General features: G+C 39.7%; 1 protein-coding gene across 2 annotated transcripts in view; it reads right to left on the reverse strand.

Annotated features, from left to right (window-relative positions):
• The window catches only part of UNC5C (unc-5 netrin receptor C), a 237,948-nt gene that overhangs the window by 74,776 nt on the left and 136,580 nt on the right, over nt 1-26,592 (reverse strand). For both annotated transcript variants that reach the window (XM_085222923.1, XM_085222922.1), the window contains exon 2: nt 11,056-11,277. In XM_085222923.1, the coding sequence (XP_085079049.1) occupies nt 11,056-11,277 (222 nt within the window). The remainder of the gene's footprint in view (nt 1-11,055; nt 11,278-26,592) is intronic.

Consider the following 26,592-nt stretch of genomic DNA (forward strand, 5'->3'; position numbering starts at 1 on the left):
ATCTAATTACCAATTAACAGCAGTAGGTTGAGCTAAAATCCTCATTCCCGCGCTAACTGACTTACTCACTTCCACAGAAATTACAAAGGGCTGTCTTCAGAGAGATTTTACTTTGAACTGGAATTAAAGAATGTGCATCCTGTTTGGGTTTTATTTTCTTTTAGTAAAAACAAGCTGTTTTTGTTCTTTTCCCATTAACATCTGAAGGATTGAGAGTTCTAAGATGCAAGGAAGATTTCAAAATTGAATTCTTGGATACGGGTGGAAAACAAATGCAAGCCCTGGTCCCTGCTGGGGTGGAGTAGGTGGGCTGCAGGCAAGGGCTGTGTGGGTTCATCCTCATAGGGCAGGTGCAATATCCCTCTCCTATCCCCTAAGAGGACAGGATGAGAGAGCTGGGAGAAGAGAAGGCTCCAGGAAGACCTGATAGCAGCCTTTCAGTATCTAAACAGTGGCTATAAGAAAGAAGGGGACAGACTCTTTAGCAGGGTCTGTGGTGACAGTACAAGGAGAAATGAAACTAAAAGAGAGAATATTTAAGCTAGATAGAATGAGAATGTTTTTTATGATAAGTGTAGGGAAGAACTGGCACAGATTGCCCAGAGAGGTAGATGCCCCACCCCTGGAGATCTACAAGGTTAGGCTGGATAGGGTTCTGAGCAATCTGATCTAGCTCTAGGTGTCCCTGTTAATTGCAGGGAGTGGGACTAGATGACCTCTAAGGGTCCCTTCCAACTCGAACAATTCCATGATTACCTAGGCACCTTGTTGTTCTCTACATGTTCAATACTTTAAAATTACTTTGAATTGCTCTTTCTCACCTATAAACATCTCAGAGACAATAACAACCTCCCCTCACTTTTTAAAAAATGGAAGCTATTTTTTGTTTCATGGTATTTTTGTGTTAATATGCGCAAATTGCTCCAAAATGTGCTGTTCTCTTCCGCAACTAACAATGTGTTATTATTGTTGCTATTCCCCCCTCTTTTTCTTCTTCCTCGTACAAAAGAAATAATCATGCTTTGGTATAGCAGGACTCTGAAAAAAAACTGCTGCAAGCATACATCTGTTTTCTACCACAGCCATCACCATTTTAGATCCCTGAGGTGTTGGAATAGAAAGAAATGCACAAGGAAGCCCCCAACCAAACCTTCCTACCGCGCAGCAACCCAGAAATGGGGAAGCAAAGGTAGAGGGAAACACACACAGGGAAACTAGAGGATGAGCGCTTAGCAGCTTTTGAATCCAAGCCCAATTTTCCCTGCTTTGGATTGAGGCACATGTGGCTGAGAAAAGATATTGTTGCTTTTTTTTTTGTTGTTTTTTGTTTTTTTTTAAAGGCCAGGAAAAAATCCTGCCAGAGGTTCATGTTTTACATAAAGCTGCAGTCGAGACTTCACAAAGAAAATCTGCACACTTTTTATTTCTGGTTCAGAGGACTTACATGCTCTTTCTAATGATCTGGGCCTTCAGCAGTGGGTAATGCTTCCCAGTCCCCAGCTTAGTGCTCATGCAAAATTGAAGCACTTTTGAGGCAGTTTGGAGCCTACAGATGAATCTCAATGTGCAGGCAAAAAAAAAAGAATAATGGTTGTTTAGCACTTCACTAGAAGAAGTGAGGAAATTAGGGGAGAAAAAAATTCTATTGAACTTCAAACATCTGGGAAGCCACCAGAGAGCATCTGAATTTTGAGCAGCATGTTTACATTCTCTTTGCATAGTGGAAGAGCTGGAAAAGGAAAGAAAGAATAAATGGGCTTGTGTGTATATCTTTAAATAAATATATTTGTAACATTTTAAGGTAAAAATGTACATCAAGTTGTTTTGTTATTGACTTACTGACCTATTTATACAAAAAAGCACATACATGCATATATGCACGCATGTACCACACCCATTCTGAATGGATTTGAGAAGCAAAGACGAGGTGAAGCTGCCCCATTTCTGTGTAGTTGATGCAGTGACATGGTTCAGTGGCTGGTGCAGATATTGTGGAACAAAGGACAGACACGAAGTGACACAAAGGGTCACCTGGGAGCCTTCTCAAGATGTTTTTTCCCTTTTTTAGCCCACTTACGTGGGAACAGAAGGTTGGGGGAGATGTGTCACAGCCACACCGGTTTTCTGTCACCGTTGTTCTGTTTCCGTGTTTGTTTCATGGCTGCTTAGGGGTATGCTGACTACTGTATGAAAAATAAGTTAAGCAGCTGCTTTCAGAGAGACCCAGTGCACTAAGTGAAGTAACTTTCATCAGGCAAACCTGAAGGTCTGCCTGCTCCCACATCCCACTCATTGCAGAGATACTGTTACATAAGCCCCTGGGAAGCCCAAAGCAGCAATCAGACAACTGCAGTCCTCTCTAAAATCAAAACCTAGGACTAAATAATGGAAGAGGCCATGAGGGCCCAAAGATCAGTGTTCAGGGGGATGAAGAGATGCAGAAGAGACTGATGAAAGACGTCTTTTCTGCTCTCACAATCAAAATATGAAGAAGAGTGAGAAGTTATGAGTTATGAAAGGCACCCCATTAAAACGTGATGAGAAAGAGCAGCGAATGGCAGCTGTGCTGGTACACACCACATCATGTTGCTCAATAAGTATGAAGAAGGAATGCATAGGAAGGACAAAACAAGTACAAGCTGTGAACCCATACAGGCAGCACAAAATTAGATCCTGCATGGAGCAGAGCAGTGTGTGACATCTGCTACTCTTACTTGCCCCCTGAGCAATGATTTGGAGGCCTGCTGCTTAGTGAAAATAGGGCTATCGCTTGTTCTCAGCAAAGAAAAGGTAAAATATAATTTGAACCTTCTATTTCTCTGAATACTTTCAGGGATTTTAACGAAGAGACTTCAGACTGAGTCATTATTTTATTAATTAAGAAACCTACATGTATAGGATGCAAGCATTCATTCTCAGGTTGCTGGTGGCTGCAGCCCTTCTATTGGGCAGCACACAAAGCCCAGGCTCTGCTCTTCCTCTCCTCCATTCCTGTATCCAAAAAGCAACTGAAACTCACTTCCTGTGCCAAACAAAGCCAAAACTCATTGGCTTTATAAGGCACAAATACCCTAAGTTTTTATCTTTTTGTCCCAGAGAACTCAGCAGAGGTAAATAACAGAAAAGCAGAGTGATTTGCACAGAGATACATGGCAAACTCACAGAAAATTTGGAATGACTCTTCTCATGGGCTCATAATTACTCACAGAAAGAGCCTAGACAGAATTAACTTGCAGAAGGAGAAGGAGCTCCTTTTGCCTCCCTGTTAGTACCCCCAAATACCTAGCAGGAAAGAGCAAGAAAATTCAGTGCATTGGAGCTGGTACGAGCCTAAACCAACACATCAGTGCACCACATTGTTTTGGCACACAGGAACACCAGGTCAGGAAGTGGCTGGTCCCCTCATAACAACAGCCATGGCATAAGAACAGGCAGGAGCCCAGGGCTATGAGCATTAAAAGAAGATGTCTAGATGGAAGAGCTAGAAGTTGCCTCCCACAGATATTTACAGGGATAAAAACCCTCTGTAACACCATATGATTAATGAAGAATTTAATTATATGGTAATATATGCATTATAAGTGCGTTATTTACCATAAATACTATACTCAATAGAGCTAAATTCAAAATATACACAGTCTGTTGCAATCTTACTAACTAAAGAGAAAAAAATTATGGGTTCATCTGATGATTTTGCACTACCTATAAGCAGGAGAGCGAATGTATGGCCTAATGTACTTACTCTCTACACAAAAATATAACTTTCCTTCCTTTGATAAGTACTGAACTTAGTGATGTCTCTATTTCCTCCAAAAGAAAAAAAAGCAATAGTAACAACAAAAACAAAACAAAACAAAACCTCAAACTCAAAAAACACCATTATTTTGAATTTTAATCCCAGAAAATGGAGATTCTCTGGAGGAGCATATATGCATTGCTTCTGAAGTTTTCAAAAAGGCTCTTTTTTTTATCAAAATGTACTAATTACTCAAGATAAAAGAGGAAAAACTGTCTTCTTGTAAAAATGCCTACAGTAGCTTTGCTGAGGGGTATTCACTTGAATAAGGTGTCAGGGTGTGCCAGGGACCACACTGACAGTAGCTGATTTGGGAGGTGCTAGTTGGGAGAGGAGAGCCCCTCTCATAGCAGTGATGGGCACAGGCCTCCCACAAGGTCACAGGGAGTGATGGGCAGAATGGAGGCCTGAGTGGCACCTGAAATAACACCAAACAAAATGTCAAATAGGAAAATACTGTGGGTTTGCTCATATATTTCTAGGTAAGTAAACATCCTGTATCTTTCCATAGAATCTCAGTCCCTTGGGAACAGAGATTGCTGCTCTTTCTGGACCAGCTGCAGCCTTTCATACCATACATATAGGCATGTTTCACTTATAGCATCCTTGCAGAGAGCAGAGTTAGAATTACTAAAGGAGATGGACTAGAGTATAAATTCCAGCCCACATCTCCAAACCGTTAATAGAAGCATTTAGAAAATGGTGGACACATTTTTAAATTTCCTTGAAATGAGTTGGATTAGGGGAGAGTACTGAAGGTATAGAACTAAAAATTGGCAACATGTTGCTAAGAAATAATTATTTTGAATTGAATACTTGATGTTTGTAATGGATTTGATCCAATGACAAACAGAAAATAAAATGGCTTATGACAATAGTGGAATGAAAACAATTCTTATTTATGATATGTGGTTACCCATACTAACATAATCCCATGGTATTCTGCCCCAGAGAGTCAAAATATTGCAGGCAGAGGCACAACTGCAGCATTTACTATCACTTGTAATTTCCTTACTGAAGTTGCTAAGGGAAACTAGTCATATTTTGAACACTTGAAAAATAATAAAGAGAATTAGGAGGCTATAGCAGGTCATGAAGCAAACAGACATTAAGGAAGAAATACACGCAGAAGGAAAAGAGCAAACATGCAGAAGGAAAAGAGAAAACAAGGAAAATGTTACCCCTGTGTGCTCCTCTCCTAGACTCATTCTTACATGGCACCTAAATTTCATATCTAAACTCCTAAATTAAGTTCCCCACAACTGATATTCAAAAAAGTGCTGCATTTTAACAATAGCAATAGTTTCTGTTGTTCATGAAAAATACCAGGACAAAAGCACACAACTGCTCAAAATGAGAGGGTGTAAGATGATCTTTGTAATAATCAAAAGTCCCAGCTTCAGCAAGGAATGTTAGCTGGAGGTCAAACAAATTGTTGGGGCTTTTGTTTGCTAGGGCAATGCAGCCTCAAAACATCATGTCACAAACACCAAAAGAGCTTTCATGAGATCTATACACACAGAGAAAAAGAAAGTGATAGAGTGCTGTGGAAGTGATATTTCTGTCTCTGTAAATGGTGCCAGAACAGCAGATAGTCACTGTGGAGGCTTCTCCATGCTGTATTGGCTGCAGCATCCTGCAAGAACTGCCTTAAAGGCAAAAGGGTAGTCAATCTTTGATCTTTCTGTTGAGGGAGAACTATTAAAGATTTAGCTAGTTGGACGCCTACTCCCTTGACATGCTGCCAAAGCCACTGCTTAAGGTAACAACCTCCTATTTGCCAGATCAATGCTGACCAAATGTCAAAAGCTCAGTCTCCTTTCATCAAATCTACAAGTCATCCAGAAATACATTATTAATGGGAAAAGGTAATGGTGGGAGGTAAGCACAGGAATCACAGCAGCAGCAATGTCAAGAGACTGAAATGAAGAAGTCTGAGACTTCTGTCTGAGAAGAACTTATTTACCCTACTGAGTGCAGTCTGAGAAGCCACCTGCAGCAGGTAGGATTCTCATTCTTATCCAGATTTTAACTTCATTGTTTTTATTGATTTGAGGAGAAACGGTGAGTGGAAGGGACTGCTCAAGGGAAGTACAGGGAGTTATCTTTATTCCCTGCTGAGGGCTAAGTGGCACTAGGATGTCCTGGTAGATGTTAGGTCCCCTGAGATCTTGCTTCTGAAGGCCGGAGATGGATAAAAGAATTGGTGATTTCACCTGGTTCTTAACAGAGCCTCCCTCAGCATGTCTTTCCACTGTGATGGCACAAATAAACTTGTTCATTTTGCATTACCTGAGCCCTCAGGACAGGTGCAGGAGTCTTTATTCCATCTTGCTGCTAATTGGGAGCACTCAGGAGGGAATCAGTAAACTCCCTGAGTCTTTCTCTCCCTGAGAAAAATAAGTTGTAGGCCAACAGAATGTTGACCAAATTGCTCTATACGTCTCATTAGCACTTGAAGTGTTCCAAACATTGTTTTCTCCTTGCTTGAAGCAGAGAAACAAGTACAAGTCACTGCCATTGCAGAGAGCAAGAGAGGGTTTATAGATCATTTCACCTTAATATTTATGGGGAAATTACTTCAATGCATATCCAAATGGATAAGCAGTAGTCCTGATTTCTCTCTTTTGAACAACAGGGCAATATTTATTTTGATTTAGCAGCATTTAATCCCTCTGGACAAATTAAAGTGGTGCAAGATACTGATTTTCTGTATGTCTGCAACTTTTCTGCCACCGCAGAACGTTTTTTCTGCATGTAAGTATTTCTCCATAAAAAACAGACAAGCAAGATAAAATCTTTTGCCATAGCCATTTTTAGAGGCACAATAATTTGGAAAATGTGCAAAAATTTTTCTAATAATTATTGATGCCATTAAGCTTCCCACTCTTTGACAATGGAATTCTCTTGCCCCCAGTAGCAGCAGTTCTGCAGGGTTCCTTCTACTTTCTTTGCTATTATCTTTTATGAAAGTCGGTCATAAAATCAAATGTGCTCCCTCAAAACAACTTCCATTTTTACTTTTTAAAGCCGATCTTCTTATTTCTTTACATATATTTTTTTCCACATTAATGGGAAAATATTCCAGTAAAACATTAAAAAATATACCATGACTTGCCTTGTATTTCATGTACATAGGAAATGAAAGTCAAAGATCCGCACTAAAGATTTTCAAAGCACCCATTTGACTTCTTTATGAAAATGCTTAACTTTTTCATAAAGAAGAAAAATTCCAGAGAGTCTGAAGTTTAAAGCAGAATTTAATGATCTTCTAAGTAAAGCTTCTGGCTTCTCAGGCTCAGTCACTGGAATTTTTTGCCAGGCTCTCTTCAGGCCAATTTGATTAAATAAAGTGGAACTAGAACACCCTGTCACTGTTACTGTTCTCATTCTCTCCAACCAGAAGGTAACAACTCCCACAGAGTCCCTGTGCGTGTTCCTCAAAGCGAAGTTTTACCTACTGTTTAAAATAGCACACACTGCAAAGTGCATAGGTACATAACTCTTTGTACCTTTTCCATTTTAAAGAAAAAGATTTATACACACATGTATATGTATATATGTACATACATAAAAGCAAATGCAGGAGAACTGTTTATTTCTCTCCTCTTAAAAATTAGCATTTTTAATATAGTCACTATTAGTGTCTGTCTGCTCTCTTCAATGAGAGTATGACTGCACTCTCATTCCTCCTCTTGCACACAATTACTGCTGTGCTGTTTTCTCTAGTTTTATTGGTGGCAGAAACAAATTTGCCTTATAAGAAGAGTTAATTATCTCTAGGCAGATTTAATTCCTTGCCACAGGCTCAAAATCCATGAGCGTATAATCTTTCTCAAATCAAAGCATATTTATCTCTTTCATGTATCATTTACAATTCCTAGAAAAAGTACTGCTGGCATTATACCTGTACTTTAGACACCTCTCTTTCCTATAACCTGTGCTGTAGAAAAGAGAAGAAAGCATACTTGACCTTTACTATTTTCCTGTCATATATTTTATTGCCTGTTTATCTGGTTCCTTTGCTTCTGCTTTACTACCTGAGGGCCAGAGAGGGAAAGCTCAGTTCAAAAATGGCAGCTGAAGAGAACCTCAGCATGGTGCACCTCTTCATATTTGTGCAGAACAGACCTTAGGAGTGGTAAAACGTCACAGGAGAAGAATGTGCTGAGTTCTCAGATGCTTGGCTTACAAGATGGAGCTGCAGAACTACTTTATAAATGAGCTCTGGATTATTATAAGGTGAGTAAACAAGGAGTTTGCTGTTAGAGGTGCTCCAAGAAGACAGACTGAATTTCATGAGCCTTTCTACATGTGCAGACAAGGAAATGCACCAACTTTCTTCATATGTAGACAGGCACACACCCGCTCAATACATGCACACATAAGAGTTAGGCATATCCTGGCATGTGGAATTTTTCTCCAGCCTCCTTATCCACAAGCTTGAAGCCAGAAGCAGCACAGACATGAGCTCCCAACCCTTCACCACCCTCTGTGCAGCTCACGTGCTACTGCTGTATCCTGTGTCATAACTATTGTGCTAACTAGCCAAAAAAAGCAAAAGAGACCTAAGCAGCCTCCAAAGTGGTAGAGTCAAAGGGCTTTGCAGGATGGCTGGTGCAAGCTGCCAAGCTGATCACCTCTTATGTTTAGTGCCTTCTCACTTTAGGCACCAATATGAATCCTCAAAGCTGTGGTATCCTACAGCTTTGTCTCCAGCTTCTTCTACAAATCCTACTCTCCTGAGTTTCCTTTATTTTGGAAAAAAAAAAAAAAAAGTTTCTATTTTACCTACAACTTTACTCCTATTAAACATACAGCTTATCCGTTTATATCCAACACTCTGTTATGAGCTGCAGATTCTCATTTTAAGTAGAGAAAGATGCACAAATGTTACACCTGTTATATGCATTAACCAACCCTCTGGCATCAACCAAGTTGACTGACAAATGTAGATTTTCTAATGTAGGTTCTCTAATTGGATATGGGTTTTGTTTACATGTAATTGCTGCTGTTTATCATTCAAAACATTTGTCCTCTAATATATTCAGATGCGTCTCTTTTCAAGACTAGGCTTCTGCATTCTCTGCTTCAAATTATTTTGCAGCACCATGAAGTTCTTCTAGAATGAGATTTAAAAAAAAAAAAAAAAAAGTGTTGCAATGAGTTTTTCACTTGCATTAAAAACTAATGTCCACACATCAGCATTTCTCACAGACCTGTAAGCTGTGCTGCAGAGCAAAGGTGCTAACAGGATGAGCCAGCTTTGTAACTTCTTGCTCTTATTTTGGCTCAAGCTTTTTAAGTCAGTGTTTCCTAAATGTAAACTACCTCCCATAATAAAGCTTGCAGAATGCATTTATTGTTAAGTATTCTCAATAATTTGTTGTTCTGTCTTGTTACGTTTAAAGTTCTTAGAATAAATATAATGCTTTTGTCTCCATTTTGCATTTTTTATTGGGCATTATTGCACCAATTTTACCAAACACACTAACACTAGACTATACATTAACCATGTGCGGACTTCTGGTATTCAAGTCAGTTTACTCAAGAGGTATGCAGCATTTTTAGGTATTCCTTTTTTCACTACAGAGCAGCGCTTTAGTCAGCAGTTTTGTTTTGTAGCTGGGTGGATAAATGCTTGTTGTTAGTGTTATCTTTTGAGGCACAACTGATTTTTACAGGCCTTACATAAGCTTTTCCATAAGAAAGCCTGCCATACTGTTTCATTGTTTACATGGAATGTTAATTCCCTTTCTCAGATCAGAAAGAAGAAGAAACCTGAAAACAATCATTTAGAAACTTATTTTTTCCTCCTCCAGATCAGCACAGAGCTGCTGAGTTCAAAACAAATGCTGTTTTAGTTCTTCTAGGTTACTGAGAAAAATCAGACCCTTCATTTTCAAAGCTGCCTCTGACTGTACTGCACAGAAGCCACAATGCAGTTACTGAATACTGATGTTGATAAAAGCTTAAAGAACTAACAGTGATAGCTGTTCTCTTGCTTGTCCTTCACAGCAGTGCACTACCATGGATGGAAAAAAAAAAGAAAAGAAAAGAAAAAAAAGCTGATGTATTAAGATATTTCTTTTTTGAGTTTTTCTGCTGCATCCACCCTGCTGGAATAGCCTATTCTTACAATCAAATAAAGAGGCCCTAAGTTTAATATAGATTTTTTCAAGAGTCTTTCTTCCCTACACCCACCTTCTCTTTCTCAAGCTGAGAGCACCACAGTACTGTTAAAAGCTTATGCTTCTGATCTCTGTACAAATAAATGAGCTGAAACAAATAAAAGCCAGTTCACAAGAGACTTCCAAGACATCTGGTGGAGTTATTTTTCTAAGTAATTAGACCAAGTGGTGGTGTAATTCCCAAATGAAAGGTACCTTCTTGTTTAGTATCCTGCTATTTCTCAGAGCCATCAAAACTGCTGTTTTGAGTTTTTGAAGTAAGTTTTCCTTCTCTCCTTGCATGTTACTCCAACTCAATTGATTACCAGTCTTCCCAAATTGGAACAATCATATCTTTGATTTCCTCTAGATAATAGTTCAAGTTTTTAAGCTTTGCCTCCAGCCCCCATGAATGCCACTGGATTTCCGATACTGACTGAGGAAGGATGAGGCTCTGGGCTTTTTATTTCTTTCTTTTCCTTGCTAACATACTGTTCTCCATCATACGGGGCTCTGTGGAGCAGGTGAAAAATGTAACAGAATAATAGCCAGGTGCTTTCTCTGGATCAATACCCTGCTCTAAACTGTGCTCACATGTACTTTCTCCTTCCCACATAGAATCATGCTAGAAGATGATTAATTTTTTTTTTTTCTTTTTCCTATTTTCCCCCAAATCTCCCCATGAAAAACCCTATTCTAGGAACAACCCATATACTTTTCAGCACTTTCTGGAAATTGTGGTTCTTGGCCTGTACCTAAAATGCAGAACAACCACTCAGAATCTGTGACACTAGAGAAGTGAACAAAGGGGTAGATTTGGCTAAGGAAATAATTCTCTATTTCTTGCGGAAGGTCCTTATGGTTTTTGGTTCAGATGAGAGTAGGACCCTCTACAAATCACATTTTACTAACTGACCAGGATGCTGACACTACGTCTGTGCTATGACAGGTACTGCTCAGTATTGCCAGTTGCAGAATTCACAACTGTATCAGGAGAAAGAAAAGTAGCTGCCATATGAGTAACTGCTAGATTACAAAGGTCGGCTTGATATGAAGCATTTTAAATCTCATGTTGTAATGGAAACTCACCAGAGGTTTCATCTACTCTCTCATCCACCACATGGTCCTTCTGATGAACCCATTCACTGTTGCACTTAAAATAGATCTGTGTGGCTGGGCTTGCTTTGCAGTACAGATTCACAGGCTTGTTTTTCACTATGTAAGCTTCTTCGGGTTCAATGAGAAAGTGGGGCAATGGCTCTGGAGGATCAGAAGGAAAAGTTTCTGGAAGTTCATGAAAAAAATCATCATCTGCAAAAAAAGAAACAAGAAGGGCAAATGAAACAACCAAAATTCAGCTGTCAAAGACTCACAAGTACTTCCTGATCATGCTTTTCAAATAAAAGGTTATCTTAGACAGAGGCTTAAATGCACTGCTGTTTGCAGACTAGAAGAAATTTTTCTTTACATCCTCAGTTCTCCTTTCTCTATGTGATGTGACAGCGATGTGCACATTCACATGACTGGGAACGGCCCTCTGTTATCATCACCAGCAACACAAGCAATAAAACATTATGTTAGCACTTGGGAGAGTTGACTGAAAAACCGTAAAAAGAAATAATAGAAACTTTTGAAGGCTTCAAGGTCACACTTTACTATTGTGACTTATCGCTGTGTTTAATCAAGTGAATGCACAGAGCAAGTATAAGCTGAGGATGTTACAAATAGGAAATAACGCCTTTCATTTTAGATGAACAATTTTAAATTCTCTTTAAGAGCAGAAGACTAAATGCATGTCCGGTCTACGCCTCTTTGTTCAGCATTCAGATTGTTGTGAAGACTGCTAATGAGATTGTCAAGCTGTATTTAATGTATTTGGTTTGTGGCACCATCGTCTGTGCTGTTCCCACCATGGAGAGGACGCAGGAGCTGCAACATGGGGCATGGCAGCTGTGAGGGGGTGAAACTTTGGCCCAGTGAAACCCATGCTATAGATTTAAGGAACCTGTGCACCTCTCTGGAGCTGCTGGTCATGAATAAATTCAGTGCAAGAAGTCTGAGGAAGGAAAAGATTCCAAATATACAGAAGGAATCACTAAAACCACCCAACCTACGTACCTTCCTTCTCTCGCTCCCCTCTTCACAAACCTCTTTCAAGCCCTTCTACCCCTTTCTGCTTAGTATTTATGCAGCAGAAAACACCAATTTAGTGGAGATAGCATCATTTCAGTTGAGAACAACCCCTGTTCCACTCACTTGCTGTCAATGCGTGCAAGAATTAGGGGAGGATAGGGCCAGGTGGGATTGCCAAATGGTGACAGATCCATCAGCAATAAGCTCGATGGTCCTGAGAGCTCTACTCAACCTCCTTCTTTCTGCCTCTGAAGCAGTTATCACTATTAACAGTGATGGATGTTGCTGGTGAGCAATAAAACAGCACAGAATATCAAACTAAAAGTCCTGCAGAAGGCTGGCTATTTCCTTTCTGCCAGTCTTCATGACGACAAAATGTCAGGCAGCTCCTTCCCCTACCTAGGATATGCCTGAACCAGCTGTGCCCAGAATTACATGGGCATGGAAGGCTCTTCTTCTAGCCATAGCATTGCAGAATGATGAGAAAGAGCAGTGACAAAAGGAGGAAATGGGACGAGAAGACAGCTGGATGCCCAGGGAGGACCCTGTGCAGTAAGAGACTTTGTGAGCCTCTTGAACTGCTTATGAATATAGCATAAGTTCACCTTTTTTCACATTAATTCATAATTGCCTACCATTTTTTCTCTGTTTTAATGAGCTTGTTTCATTGCCACATCACTCCTTCAGAGATAACACAATGGAGCTGTTAAACATACGAAGAAAGGACCACTAAATACAGCCTGGCATTTTTCTAGCAAAGAGAACATCTGTGACATACAATAATAATTCAGTTTCCATCTCTAGTGCTCCAAATAGTTCAATTTAATTTTTAACGCTTTCCTTCCTTCCTCTTTCCATTCTGACCAGTTCAGACACCCTTTCTGCAGTCCTCTGTCCATTTCTCATTAGGTATTTCTTCCTTGCTCTGTTCTGCTCTCCAGTTCTTCCCAAAGGGAATGATGATATTCAGTGAGCAAGGTGACACAACGTTTGGTTTCCTGACAAAGAAACATGCTTCAACCGAAGCAAAAGGATTTCCAGCATTCTGCCTGTATCTCCCCGCTTTCCCACTGCTTCCCTCCCTCACACACTTTGCTCCACAGCCACATGCAGCACAGCAACATTAGAGATGAATCATTTCCTCTGAATTGCCACAGGATGTATCTTTTTCTTCTGGTCATTTAATTGCAAATCAGTGAGCAGACAGATGGAAACTAACAAAGCACACATATGTTTCATAATTAAACAAGTATTGCTTCACTAATTTCTGGTGACTGGAAGAATAAATGTATTTATTTTCACCTCTAGATTTCAGCACATTATCAAAAGCAATACTTCTGCTGCCTGACCAATTAACTGCATCTTAGCAAAGATGTAAATAAAAAGTCTAAAAGGAAGAAGAGAGCTGCAGTAAAGACAAAGGTGTGGGTTTGCTTGTTGCGTTCAAATTGTTGGAAAAGTTTATTCCAACAAGCAAATAAACAGGACCCAACCCAAGTCACATGTTGGTGGATTACAGGTAAAGCACAGGCTACTCATTTGGAGTAGGATTTGGAACCAAATTAAGATAAAATTTTGAGTTTTTTTTAAATGGAATTATATATTGTTACGCTTTCATGGTGATGTTTGCAGCAATGTGAACGGATAATTATAATGGTAGTGTATTATGTATAAATTATTCTGAAAGATCAAACACATTTACTTCTGAAAACATCAATAGAGAATACTTGAAAATGCTCAGAATTTTTGCAACTCTCTACAAAGCTTTCAGCAGAACTTAAAGTCATTTAATGAATCTATGTTTTCATTAAGCAATGTTTCCAGTGATTTTATAAATACTTCCATCAAAGTTTCTCCTGACCAGTTAAGCATGGACCAGTCCCCTATCCAAAAGAGCACTGACTTAGTTTTCTGAGGAATTACTGTGTTGCAACTACTGGTCTGTTTCTATAGAGCAGGTGGAGGTCAGCTCTCACAGTGTGCTCCATCTCTGTACAGGGGGATAAATCTTGTCTGAGAGTTTGATCTCAGTCTTCCCGATGATCCTCTCTGGTTATTTAAAATTTTTATCTCCCAATTGGTAAATGAAGAAGCAAGTTTTATTCTGCTCTTATTGAACTATGCTAAAGAGGTAGACAATTTTTCCTCTGTCTGAGGAAACAAACTTGATTGCCAATCATTCTGCCATGGCTTCTTCACAACCTTGATCAAATACAAACACAAGTCATGCACACTTCTCCCCTGTTATAACAAATCCCCTTTTGTGCTCAGCAACTTTGAGCTGCAAGTTTACTTCTGCAATATGTCACATTCATCTTTATTTTCACATAATAAAGTGTACAGCCCATCTGTTGTTATTGACTGATTTATGCTAGCAAGACAAAAGACCTGATTAATGGTACCACTAAACTGATTTCACTTATGCAATTCATTCATATTAAGAGACTAAATTTTAAAAAGTCCTTTTAATCTATAAATTTAATTTGGATTTTTTATTTTAGTTGCTGGCCTGAATACAGATGTGTTTTTCTATGTATCTTCTGTAGTATTGGACAATTTCATATATATTTTAAGTGCAAATGAAATGCAAAATATATAGGAATAGGTAAAGTGTTACTGAAATCAGCACTGAAGCTGGTACAGAATGACACACATTGAAATTTCAGTTTAATTTTAGTTTAATTTTCTATGAAGCTAAAAACAAACCTTTTTCTAAGCAAGAGCCTTTTGATGTCAACGTCTTTATTCTTTTCATGCACTTGTTTGTAAAACTATGTATTTTAGCTCTTCAAGCATAACAAGTGGAAAAAGACATTTTATAGTACACTTTCCTTTTTATGGACTAGTATCCCTGTTCTAATCTGTGGCAGGAAAATATTGTGTTTCATACACCAATCTATTCATCTCTAGATCACTAGTTTTATTACTATATATTGAGATTTAATTCTCATCAGCCCGGTATATAACTCACTATATTTCTGAACTGCGAGACTTATACTATTATTGCTTAGATCATAATAGATAGGATCATTATCTCCTCGCGTGAGACCTGCAGCAAATTCTCCTCAAATGGAATTCACTTCAGAGTGAGTCAAGAGCAATTTAAAATGAATGACTGTGAAGCTAATTCTGTTTGCATTTGGATGCCCATCACTCGGCAAGATCATTCCCTGCGTGTTGCAAAGAAGGCAGCCGGAGCTAAATATATGGATGGGATTTTTGTTTGGTTTTTAATGTTATGATTAAAAGCTTTCTAGAGCAACGAGTATTGTTTACTGTGAGATTAACAGCAGGTGCTAGCTTGGTAAGACAGCTTTCTCAGGATGGAGGCAACGGTTTGTTTTACAGTGCATGCTTCCTGAAAACAGGGACAAATTGCTCGATTCAAGTCCTTTGGTCCCAGAATTTTCTTAATTCCCAGGAAGGATATGCAATATAATGCTGCCACCAGATGGGAAGCATGAAAGTAAAAATCCCGCATGCCATACAGCGTGCTTCCACCTTATAGCCCATTTATGTTGCCTGAGCTAGAAACTTTGTCATGAAAATTAGGCCAAACAGCATGAGAAGTGGGAGAAAAAGGATTTCTTCAAAGATGCAATGAGATGTAATTCTCTCCATCAACTTACTTCTTTGGATTACTGCCCTGTCAGTTGTCCCTCTTGTCCCTATCCCATCCCAGGAGCCCACTGAAAAGAGAAAGCATATTTCCCTGCCTTACCCTATGAAGGAAGAGGAGAAGGTGGCTTTCTCAGCACTGTATACTCTGTCAGCCCTGCAGCCAACTGATGGCAAGGACAGCACACTATGAGGCAATCACATCTTATTCTTCAGTATCTCAGCAAAGAAAGATTTCATCAAAAAGCCTGGGAAGACTGCAGTTTTATAACAGCATCATATTTAGCCAGCCTGGAAGGCTCAGATCTGCTTGCTTGGGGTGGAATTCATTGCAGGCCTTCTGTATCTAAAAAAGTCTTTGGCTTTGTGGCAGCCCACAAATGAGATGCATGCTGAAACTTGTTGAACTCTATTAGAAACATATTGAAGGGATTTCAGGCTTACATTTACTGAGCACTGACAAAAGTGAATGAACTTTTAGCAGGGAAAGCAGAGGGCAGGCACAGTTTGGGGGAAAAGGGAAGGGAAGAGGATTGATAGAGCACTCAATGAAATGGGTGAGTTCTGTTCAGAAACATAATAAATAAATATCAGAAAGAAGAGTGAACTTCTCCTGCACCCACAAGGGCTCAGTGCAGACAATCCTATCTTGGCTGAATGACACCTCCCCAGGAGGACAAATGCAAACTCTGCATGGTATAGAATGAAAGCCATCAACACTGAGCAGTTATACATAGATCAGGAGGCTGCTGGGCCGGAGTCTGCTCTCAACACACATATGAAACAAAACTCAAATACATCCCTTCTTTTCTTCTTTTACCCTCACCAAAGGAAGCAACTTCAATATAGGTCCAGGAAGCAATGTGCAATCTATTGTCAGGCACAGGTGCCAACCTGAAGCCCTTTCTAAAGCCAGAAAATGGTCATTTGTGGCATCTGAAATACTGCATTTTTAGTTCAACTTGAGTACAGGAAAGAGGTTTCTTCTGTCTGATGACAGGCCTCCTATACTGAATATAATGAATACATGAATAAATAAATAACATCTAGGCTACCAGAGATCTGATGCAGTAATACTTTTCATTTTATCCACCTTATCTTGACCAGCCTATCTCAGCAAGCTGGGGAGAGCTGAAAGAGAGAAGAGAGCATCAGCTTTCTTGTGTAACATCAGCACACATCTCGACATTGCATGAGCTAAGGCTGAGAGCAGTGGTTCAAGAATTGGAAAACTGCACAGCTGCAGAAGCAAGAGGAGCCTATGTAGGACTATGTAGAACTGCAGTGAACAGGACTGCTCTCATTGCACGCTTCACTCCATTTTCCTGTTTCATATGAATGGAGCATGGTCAGATATTAAATCAATGGCAAAGGAAGACGAAACAGTAAACAGTTATCCCTCTGACACGGCTAACATGGACACTAATGTGGACACTCTGCACAACTGGGTTACCTACAGCAATCAGCTTGTGCCCTGTTACCTCTTCCTTGGCCGTACCTTCTCCTTTCCTCCCACATCGATGCTTAGCCTGGTAAAACTGTACTGATGATAATCAAGTCATATCTGATTTGTATCTGAGTAACAAAAAGGAGATTTAGATCAAAAGCAGGAAAACAATTTTTTACTTGGATGCATTAAAGAGTGTGTACTAGCTTTATAAAGCAATGTGCAAGTTATGTATCATTGCCTGGCAAAATGCATCTTCCCCCAGATCATTTAATTCATAATTATAATTAAATTTACTATTTTTCCTGAGGCCAATGGCAGTTTTATTATTACTCAGATCAGAGGCAATCCAAAAACAGAATGTGTCCTCAAAATGATTCTTGCAGCCTTCTGTAAGAGACAGAGCTCTTTGTAGATCGTGCTGCTAATCCAGCGGACATGGGTACAGACACAGACATGACATTTAAGGTGCTATATCCAGATCTTTACCATTGCCTTGAGACAAACTCCGTCAGACTATAAGCTGCTGTGGAAACATACAGGGGATGGCACAGGTATTTGCTAGCATTGGACTCAGTATAGGAAAAAGCCAGAACAGAGTGCAATTTCACACAAGGCACTGAAACTACTTTCTGCAGAATAAGAAAAGCAACAAAGCATTCTTTGTGCAATGGGGTTTATAATAATTGTCGTCAGTACAAGAAATCTAATGCAGTAATCTGCATATTATGTTCATTATGAAGCTGCCTAGCCATTTAGATAGACAAATAAAGGTGGAGGCAAATGAAAAGTAAAGAGGCAATGCCCTGTCTCTGCCATCCTTCCTTACAACACATCCATTAATTCTAGTGGAAACTTTGCTCTTGTGCTTTTACAGAGCTATTGGACTGGGTTGGTTTGGCTACGTCACCAAGGCTAACAAATGTGCAGCATCTGAAAATAAAATAGGGCTTGTAAACAACAAATGGCATCAGTGAAATTTCTTTGTAACTTATCATGTGGAAGATTGCTCTCCTTTGTCCCGTTGCTCTCTCCAATTCTTTCAAAATAATAAAAGATTCATGTTTTAAAAAAACTAAGCAGGTTGAGGAGTGTTTCAGAAACTTTATCTCCCTTTCTCTGTCATATAACAAAAACACAAAGAGTAACAAGAAGTGTTAGTTCACTGAGTGCATATGCTGTATTCTTTAAGTGTGAGCTCTAGGCATTTACTCTACTTACTAAACTGCCAGGGCTGTGTTGGACATGGTTGTGCTTGTAGAGCTCATGCAATTGGGGCTGCGTGCTCCATTTTTCTATTCTGCATTATGAGTACGATATACACACAGTGAAGGAACAGGGCCAGATAGCGTCTGTAGACTGAAATGCATTTTTCCTTTTGGATTCTACTCAGCAGTGAGCTTGCATGATAGCATGAGATTCCTTCCCAACCACCTGCAAAGCAAAGTCTGATTTGAAACATTTCTGCTCCAGTTGCCATTAGCAGTCGTAATGGTTGACACAGGGTCAAAAAATCACTGAACCTCTAAGGAGCATCATTTCCTCTTCAGTGTTAGGCTTCGCTTTTCTTTGACACATTAGTCCTGAAGCAGCTTCAGGCTCTTGACCTCTCCTTTAACCCTGATAACTAATTAAAGATGGACAAGGCTTAAGCTAAAATACTTTTCGTTAAACCTATTCATTCTCAAGTCCCCTTCAGGCACCCTTTATCACACAGACAGAGCCCACTATATTTACATGAAGATGAAACTAGGTGCCTCGTACAATAATACAAAAAATCTTTTTACAAGACCTAACTTAACTTTTGTGGTGAGAAGATAGGAGGCATTTTATAACCCATAAAATATATCCTTAGCGCATAGTGGAAACAAGCTTCCGGGGCATAGTCCAAAGCATACAGTTCAAGAAAAATCTGAGGATAATTAACTCTATGTATTTGTAGAATTAAAAGTTCAGACACAGATTCCTCATCTGACTGCTATGTTAACAGTCTAAATACGGTGTCTTGAATACAACAAAAAACAAAGAAGATTCTTAGTGCTTTTTCATGTCCTGGAAGCAACAACAGAGCTCTGACTGGAGAGTCATCAGCTGTAGGCAAACAGGGCTAGTGGTAAATCATAGCATCAGCACAACTTGGTTTAATATAAATCAACCCGTGTAAAACATTTTGTTTATGGTTAGGGCACATGAAAGGAGTTCAGCACTGTCAGCTTGAAAGATGATCTATAACTGGACGCAGTACATTGCAAATTCTTTCTTTTGATGCTGTTTCATATTAATAATTAAGCTTGCTTCTTGCATCAGTGTGTTAGGGTTAAAATGTCAGTCCTTTGGTTTTAGCAAGAATGGCTATTTATATCCTTACTGTTCCAATTATTAAAACTGCTGCAGACCTCTGCTTCCAGATTTCTAACGCTTTCAGTGCTAGCATTTTTCTCAGCAAAGACTGATGATCAACACCTCATGATTAATAAAACTGCAGTCTAGTGGGATGTTATGGGTCCTGATTGCATGAGATATCTGAAGTGCCCAGTTAATTAAATAAGCAGGATCACTCCATCCCAGAGAAACACAGGACACTTGCCCATGCCTCAGATAACTGCTCAGTCAACTGGCATTCTGGTTGAGGCACTGAGCTGAGACCAGGGAATGGATACTCTTGTGCAACCATGAGGAAATCTGTCCTGGCAGGTTGAAGGTCCCATCTGCAAAATGGATGCGTCAGCCTAACAGCTAGCACTGTAATGCACTACACCTTCACAACTGAGTGCACAATGCAGCACTCAGGTTCTTTCCTCAAAATGTATCCAAAATGCCTCAATCAGCATCATTTACTAAACAGCTAGCAGCAGTTATACAGAGGACTACAATTGAAGTTATGTTTACAGAACCACAGGGAAATATATCCCAGCTATTTTGGAGCCGGTGATAGGTACAGAAGGTACCAGGTTTTTCTCTGTGCCCTTGCAGTAGCCTCTTGCTTTCATGTTGGTTTCTTTCTGCACCCATGGTGCAGCTCAGGTGCAGGTCTTGGAGCAGGAGTCTGAACTCAGGTGCTCAGAAGAGCTCTTTCCATGGAGTAGAGGAGTCTTGATGGGACTACTGTTCTGAGACTAACACTAATCCTCATTATGAATATATACTGATTCACTATTTTCTTCCTTGGATCTAAATGGTATTATTATTGGTGTAGCGCTAGTTACCTAATTTCATCCTCAGCCAATTTCTCAAGAACCATAAATTATTTTGTAGGAGGCTGATTTATCCCAGCAGAAGTCTAAATTGAATTAGAAATCCATTAGCTAAATTCTGAGCAGGGGTTTCTAGGGAGAAAGAGAAGGGGAGGGAAGTAACTTGGGAATCTGAGTACAAGATGTGGGGAAAAAAAAAAAAAAAAAAAAAGGAAAAAAATCCTTAAAGAACTAGCAAAAGGAAAAAAAAATAGACAAATATAATTTTTTTGAGTTAAGCACATAGGTATATAGGCAGCCAGATGGAAGAATGCAGATTGTTGCCTAGGATCAGACATATGACTCGGATATTAATTTATTTATTTTGACTAGCAATTGGCTTTGTAAATACATGGAACTTTGTAAGCAGATGAAAAGTAAAGGCCTGTCATGCTCACATTCATGCAAATAACAACAGATTGTGTGTAGTATATATACTAGTAAAGCCAATAGTAAGGTGTTCAACCAAATCTTAATACAAAATAATCAACTGCATTCCTTCCCCTAGGAGAAAATGAAAGCAAGAGAGACTTATTACTTTGGGAACCCACAAGATGATTGAATCTGCTAGGGTCCTCCATGCAGAGCCAGTTTATTCAAGGGGATGCATAGACAATGTGCCCCTCTGAGCACATTTATTGACAGGAAAGCAAATCCTTTCCTCTGCCCTACCACCAGCAGCTTCAGCATATGAAGGCAAGTGGAAGGAGAATGTAGCTAGTTCACTTAGATTAACACCCTATCATTTTCTAAACTTGGAAATGATTATGGATGGATCCCAGGGCCCATGGAGAGACACTGCAGCACAGAACCTCTCATTCTGCATTCACAGAGTTATTTCAGGAGTCTGTGAAAGGGATGAAGCATTTGGTTACAGACTGCAGAGTTCCCCCTGCAGTGTCTAAATTCACTGACACTCACTTCCTTAGACTTGTTGATTTCTTACTCTCAAATTCATAAACAATTGAGAAAAATAATTGTAAAACCTTAAACAGCAACATGAGACAGCAGGCCTCTGGCTCTTTCTTTACCCCCCACCTCAATTTTTGACCCAAGTGCCTGCAAAGCATGAAGTGCCCTTCTGTCATCTGGAGTGTCCAAGATAGCTCAAACAGAAGTTGCCGACACTAACGATATCAAACACGCAGTGCCATTGGGATGCCCTGACAAGAGTCATGAGACTTTTTCTTGATCACAGTGTGTGAAACCTTAGTACCAGCAAAATGTGGTCACCTTTCTTATCCACCATCCCACCCTTTGGTTCCAAATTTTTCCAGGTTCATTCCACAGCCACTAAAAGAAAGAATGAAGAAGAGAAGGAAAAGAACAGGAAACCTTCTTAACACTCAGTAATCAGCACTACAACTGAAATGATGGTAAATTAGAGAAACCCTCAGTAAGTACTGAGAACAGATGCAACACCTATGTTTTGTGGAATGGCAGACAGCTCTAGTGTGCAGAGACTGGCATCCTAAGGTTAATTCCTGGATCTTGCTTCTCTTTCTCATCTGTAAACAGTTTCTTGTCTGCTACATTCATTTTTAATGTACAATTCTTACCCACAGAGATAGCTAGCTATCCATACACCAACAGAAAATGCCACCGATATTGGAGTGTTAGATTATGAAAAGACAATAATAAGAGTTGCTACCAAGATGTTTTTCATCTCAGTACTGTTAATTGGTTTGAAGCAAATTAGAAGCATTCCAAAACTGGAATTACCGGTGAGATACTCATATTATTGACTTTCCTTGACAATACCCGTAGCTGAAATCATACATGCAGAAAGGGAGAGAAAAGGCTGCCTGAGGTATTTCTAACTTGACCTACTCTAGCAGCAGGGAATAAGAAATCCTAGATATAAAATGATATGATGTGGTATGAATGCCAGATAAATACTGGGAAATATCTAGCTCTGTTTTGTAGATGACAAAGGTGCTAACACACTTGATAGCACTTGGGACCATGTCATTTAGCCAGAGTTATAAGTGCATCACTAGTATACGGACATATGGTAATTTATATCTGCCATCGATTTCTGTGTCTAAAAAAAAAAAAAAAGAAAGAAAAAAAACTAGTACTGCTCATTAATAGCTCACATTGTTACAAGAAGTTGAAGTTTTTCTTCTACCACTATCTAGTACAAAAATTTAAATCCTTGATGTCTATACTCTCAGCATATGTAACTCTGCTGCCTGAGCCAGAGCCTTGGTCCTCACAAAAAGAGAAGGAATGTCTTTCAATTTGATTTTTAAAATATTGACATAGGTTCAAAAAGACAACACAGCAGTGCCAATGAATGAATCCAAAACAAAAAGAAAAAGAAACATTGTCAAGGAATAATGGAAATGCAATTCATTTGCAGGCTTTTCTGGACATGTTTTGTATTGCTATATGCTATTTATTTATCAGTGCTTCTCCGCAAGTCAGATCCAAGCTGAAGAACAATGAATCAGTGTTCTAATCTCCCTTCCCATCATCCCCAGCCTTTTTCAAGGAAGTTGATATTCAACCTCAGCTGAATCTGTCGAATTCTGATCATAAATGCCATCACTAGAAAAACACAGATCTAAGCTAAGCATAAGACATAAATATATTAAATCTTGCCTTCTGCTTCCTCATGTCCAATCTTCTTTACCACCTTTCTTGGTTTTCTGTCATATCATTTATCCCTTATTTAATCCTCTTCTTTGGTTCCTCAATACTCTCTATCTTTTTGGTTTTCCCATCTTCTCCCCATCCTTTTTTCTTCTCAAGTTCAACCAACTTTACTAGTCAGGAATCCCACTATGTTCTTACAGATGCAAAAGCTTCATTAGCAAGAAGACATAAAATGACTATAGATAGGAGCTTGCACAAAAGCCAGCATCTAACTTAAGTATTTCTATTTACATTCATGACTCTCAGAATAACTAACCACATTTTTTTACCCATATTCATACAAAATCCATCCACACAGTAGTAATTGTAATATTCAAAGAAACTAATAAGGCAAGAGTTAGTCCTGTGTTATCCTTGAGTCTGACCAAATACTACAGTTTAAAGTGGTTCTCCAGTTATAGAGCTTTTACTGGTTATTTGGCTTGAACATCACAAGCCAATTTTGACATTAGGTAGTCTCATTTAGCAGGTTTCTAGTTTGTGACCAGAAGAACACAGTATCATTAAATCAAACATCTGTAAATACATAGTAAATAGTCATGTTCTGTGACTGTTCAAACTTTGGAACAGAAAGGATAGAAAATGTATAGCATCTATTATTAGACAATATGTGAGGATCTTACATTAAAAAAAAAGTCACTTGTTCAGTCTTACCCTCTGAGCCACATTTCCTTTGAAGAAGTAAAATGACAGCATAGAAGCAAATATCTAAATTAAAACAGCAGCTGTGCACTTGGGTAGTACTTGTATGCAAGAAATCTCAGAAGCTCTCTGTTAATACTTAAAGTGAGGGGTGTATTTTGGTTAGATTCTCACTGTACATGGAGCTGATGCCAAAACACATTATAGCGCAGCTGAAAACAGGTATTGTAAGAGCAAGACAGTCAGCATTTTGCCCCAGAAGCCTGGGCTGTCAATTCCTGTTAATGAACAGAACCTCTGTTAGCTGAGCTGCTTCATTCCCAAGGCCACCTCTGCTGTTTGGTAACACGTAACATTCTCACCCTATGTGCACTCAACAGAGGACTCTTTCCATCACTGTAAATTTAATCTGCATCCATAAAAAAAGCCACAAACCACTATTACATTCATCTCTGTTGGTATGGTAAAGTTACGCTGCTCCACATGATGACTATCTTGTAGCTGCAGCTGAGTTTTAAGTGACTACACAGAGTGATTGAGGTTGGCAGTGACCTTTAGGTCCATCTGCTCCAGCTCCAGCCCCTGCTCCAACTGGAGCATACCATGGTCTAATACCATGGTAGATTTAGACTAGATAGGAAGAATTTCATTATTGTGTGGGCGGTGAGACACTGGAAGAGATTGCCCAGTGGGGTTGTGAATGCCCCCTCCATGGAAGCATTCAAGGCCAGGCTGGACGGGGCTTTCAGCAACCTGGTCTAGAGGGAGGTATTCCTGCCTATAGTGGGGGGGATGGAGTTAGATGATCTTAAAGGTCCTTTCCAACCCAAACCATTCTATGATTCTGAAAGGTGAGATGAGCTCCATAAGTGAAAGTAAAAAGGCATGAAAGCTTCACAGTGACTGAGAATAAGCGAGGTGAAGGGAGAGATAGTTTATAGAAGCAAGAATGTAGAGCTTGTTAGAAAATAAAGGATGGCAGACTCTGTGTCTGGTATAGTGAGGGGAATGAAGGCCATAAAGATAAGGGTTTGAGAACAGCCCGAGCACATTTGGCAGGGAGGTGATTAGATGTCCACAGCGCAAGAAGAAAGCAGTTTGGGGCTTCCCCCCCCGAAAGCTCAGAAGTTTACAGCGAAAATAGTCAGAAGCCTTCGCGAGGAAGACAACAAATCTTCATCCCATGACCTACTACGCATGCATAAGAGGGGAGGGTATGCATGCTAATGAACTCTCGGGGGTGTAATGATTATGTATCCGAATTCCAGGAAAACTACTGATTATGTATTAGATTCGCCTATATCTGTAGCACGATTTTTCCAGAAGATGTGCAAGTTAGGTGGAGGTGGATCTATCCCCTCTTGCATCCGGTGTATACGCAGCACTGAATAAATCATTCCTGCTATATAACTACTTTGTGGTTACAGAGTTTGATTCCGCATGTCAATTCTTTGATCAGTCCAGGCAGCTTTTGCCAATCCCTAATGAAGTGACTCCACAGCCTCTCTGACAACCTCTTCTGACACCTGCACACACATGTTTCCCTCCAGGATCCTCCTTGCCATACTGGAAAACCTGCATTCTGGCCAGATGAGCAGAAATCCCAGTCTGAAAGGAGTCTGGGTTTGGTACTGCACCCAATGCAAAAACATCCTATCACCAACCTGTTTGCCCACTACGCTGCATACAGCTTCTGCCTAGTCCTGTGGATCTCCCCTGTGGCACACCGCAGATTATGTCATCTGCAGGCTTGTCAAGATGTCCTGAGCCATCCCTGCTGCCTCCACACTGCTCACAGCCACCACTGCTGTCTGGCCTTGCAGATTGAGGCTTTGTATTTCCCTGGCCTGCTACTCCCAGGTGAAAAAATGTCATTGCCCCAAGGATATGCTTAATGCATGTACAGATGATCTTGGATGCGAAAGGAGAGGAGTAGCAGCAGGAGCAGAGAACAAGTTGCTGTACATGACAGTTCATTTCTGGATAGCTAAGGAGATTAATGCCTTCACCTGCTGCTCATGCATTACTGTCCACAGCCATACAGAGATGAAATGCTGTCATGTAAAGCAACTTGCTCTTCATTGCTCAAGCGGAGAGAGCTCATGCAGCAATCGCTCTGCTGAACCCTGAGCCCTGGTGCAGAGTTTAATTAAGGAAAGCATAAATATGAAGCACACATTGTCTTTAAATAACACACTGTAAATGCTACATCCCCAAACAACCTGATGAAAAGTGTAAGAACTGACAAAGCCATAAACTATCTTAGTATGGCTTGCAGCAGTCAGCTACAAAATGAGTCTTCTTTATCTTTGTTAAATGATGAACATCAAAGATTATTGTCCAGATCTTTCTTCATATTTGTTCCACTTCCCTTGGCTGCTATTACTGCTCTAATCATTTGCCATTTCTAATACCTCCTTACAAATCTGAAAATAACTGTTCCCCAGACACCTTTTTTGAAATTTGTATTTGTAGCATAAATTAGGTACAGGGAAAAAAAAAAAACCTAGATGCAAAATAGACACATCAAGCAGTTTCTGCATGTGCATAGTACTCCTGTGCCAGAAAACCTGTCCATCTTCCCATCAGCAATGGTCTCTTATTCCTCATACATCACAAAGATGCTATTTTTCTATTCTTTTTTTTTTTTGTTTGTTTTTAAATTAAGTCGGTAATTTACAGGTCATGCCTGAACTTGTATTATTGGTTTTGCAGCTGCTTTCACTATTGTCAACTACTGCCCTCATCAAGAAAAGCATTGATCTCATTACTTGGCACAATTTTCTCAAATTATCTACTATTTGCCTTATTGTTCCATCAGCTGTATTATCCACTTTTTCTTGTTGTTCTTCCTCTGCTTCAGCTTTCTTATCTTATGTCTGTGTGACTCAG

This window comes from Meleagris gallopavo, chromosome 4, assembly GCF_905368555.1.
Source record: "Meleagris gallopavo chromosome 4, MGAL_WU_HG_1.1, whole genome shotgun sequence".
Lineage (NCBI taxonomy): Eukaryota > Metazoa > Chordata > Aves > Galliformes > Phasianidae > Meleagris > Meleagris gallopavo.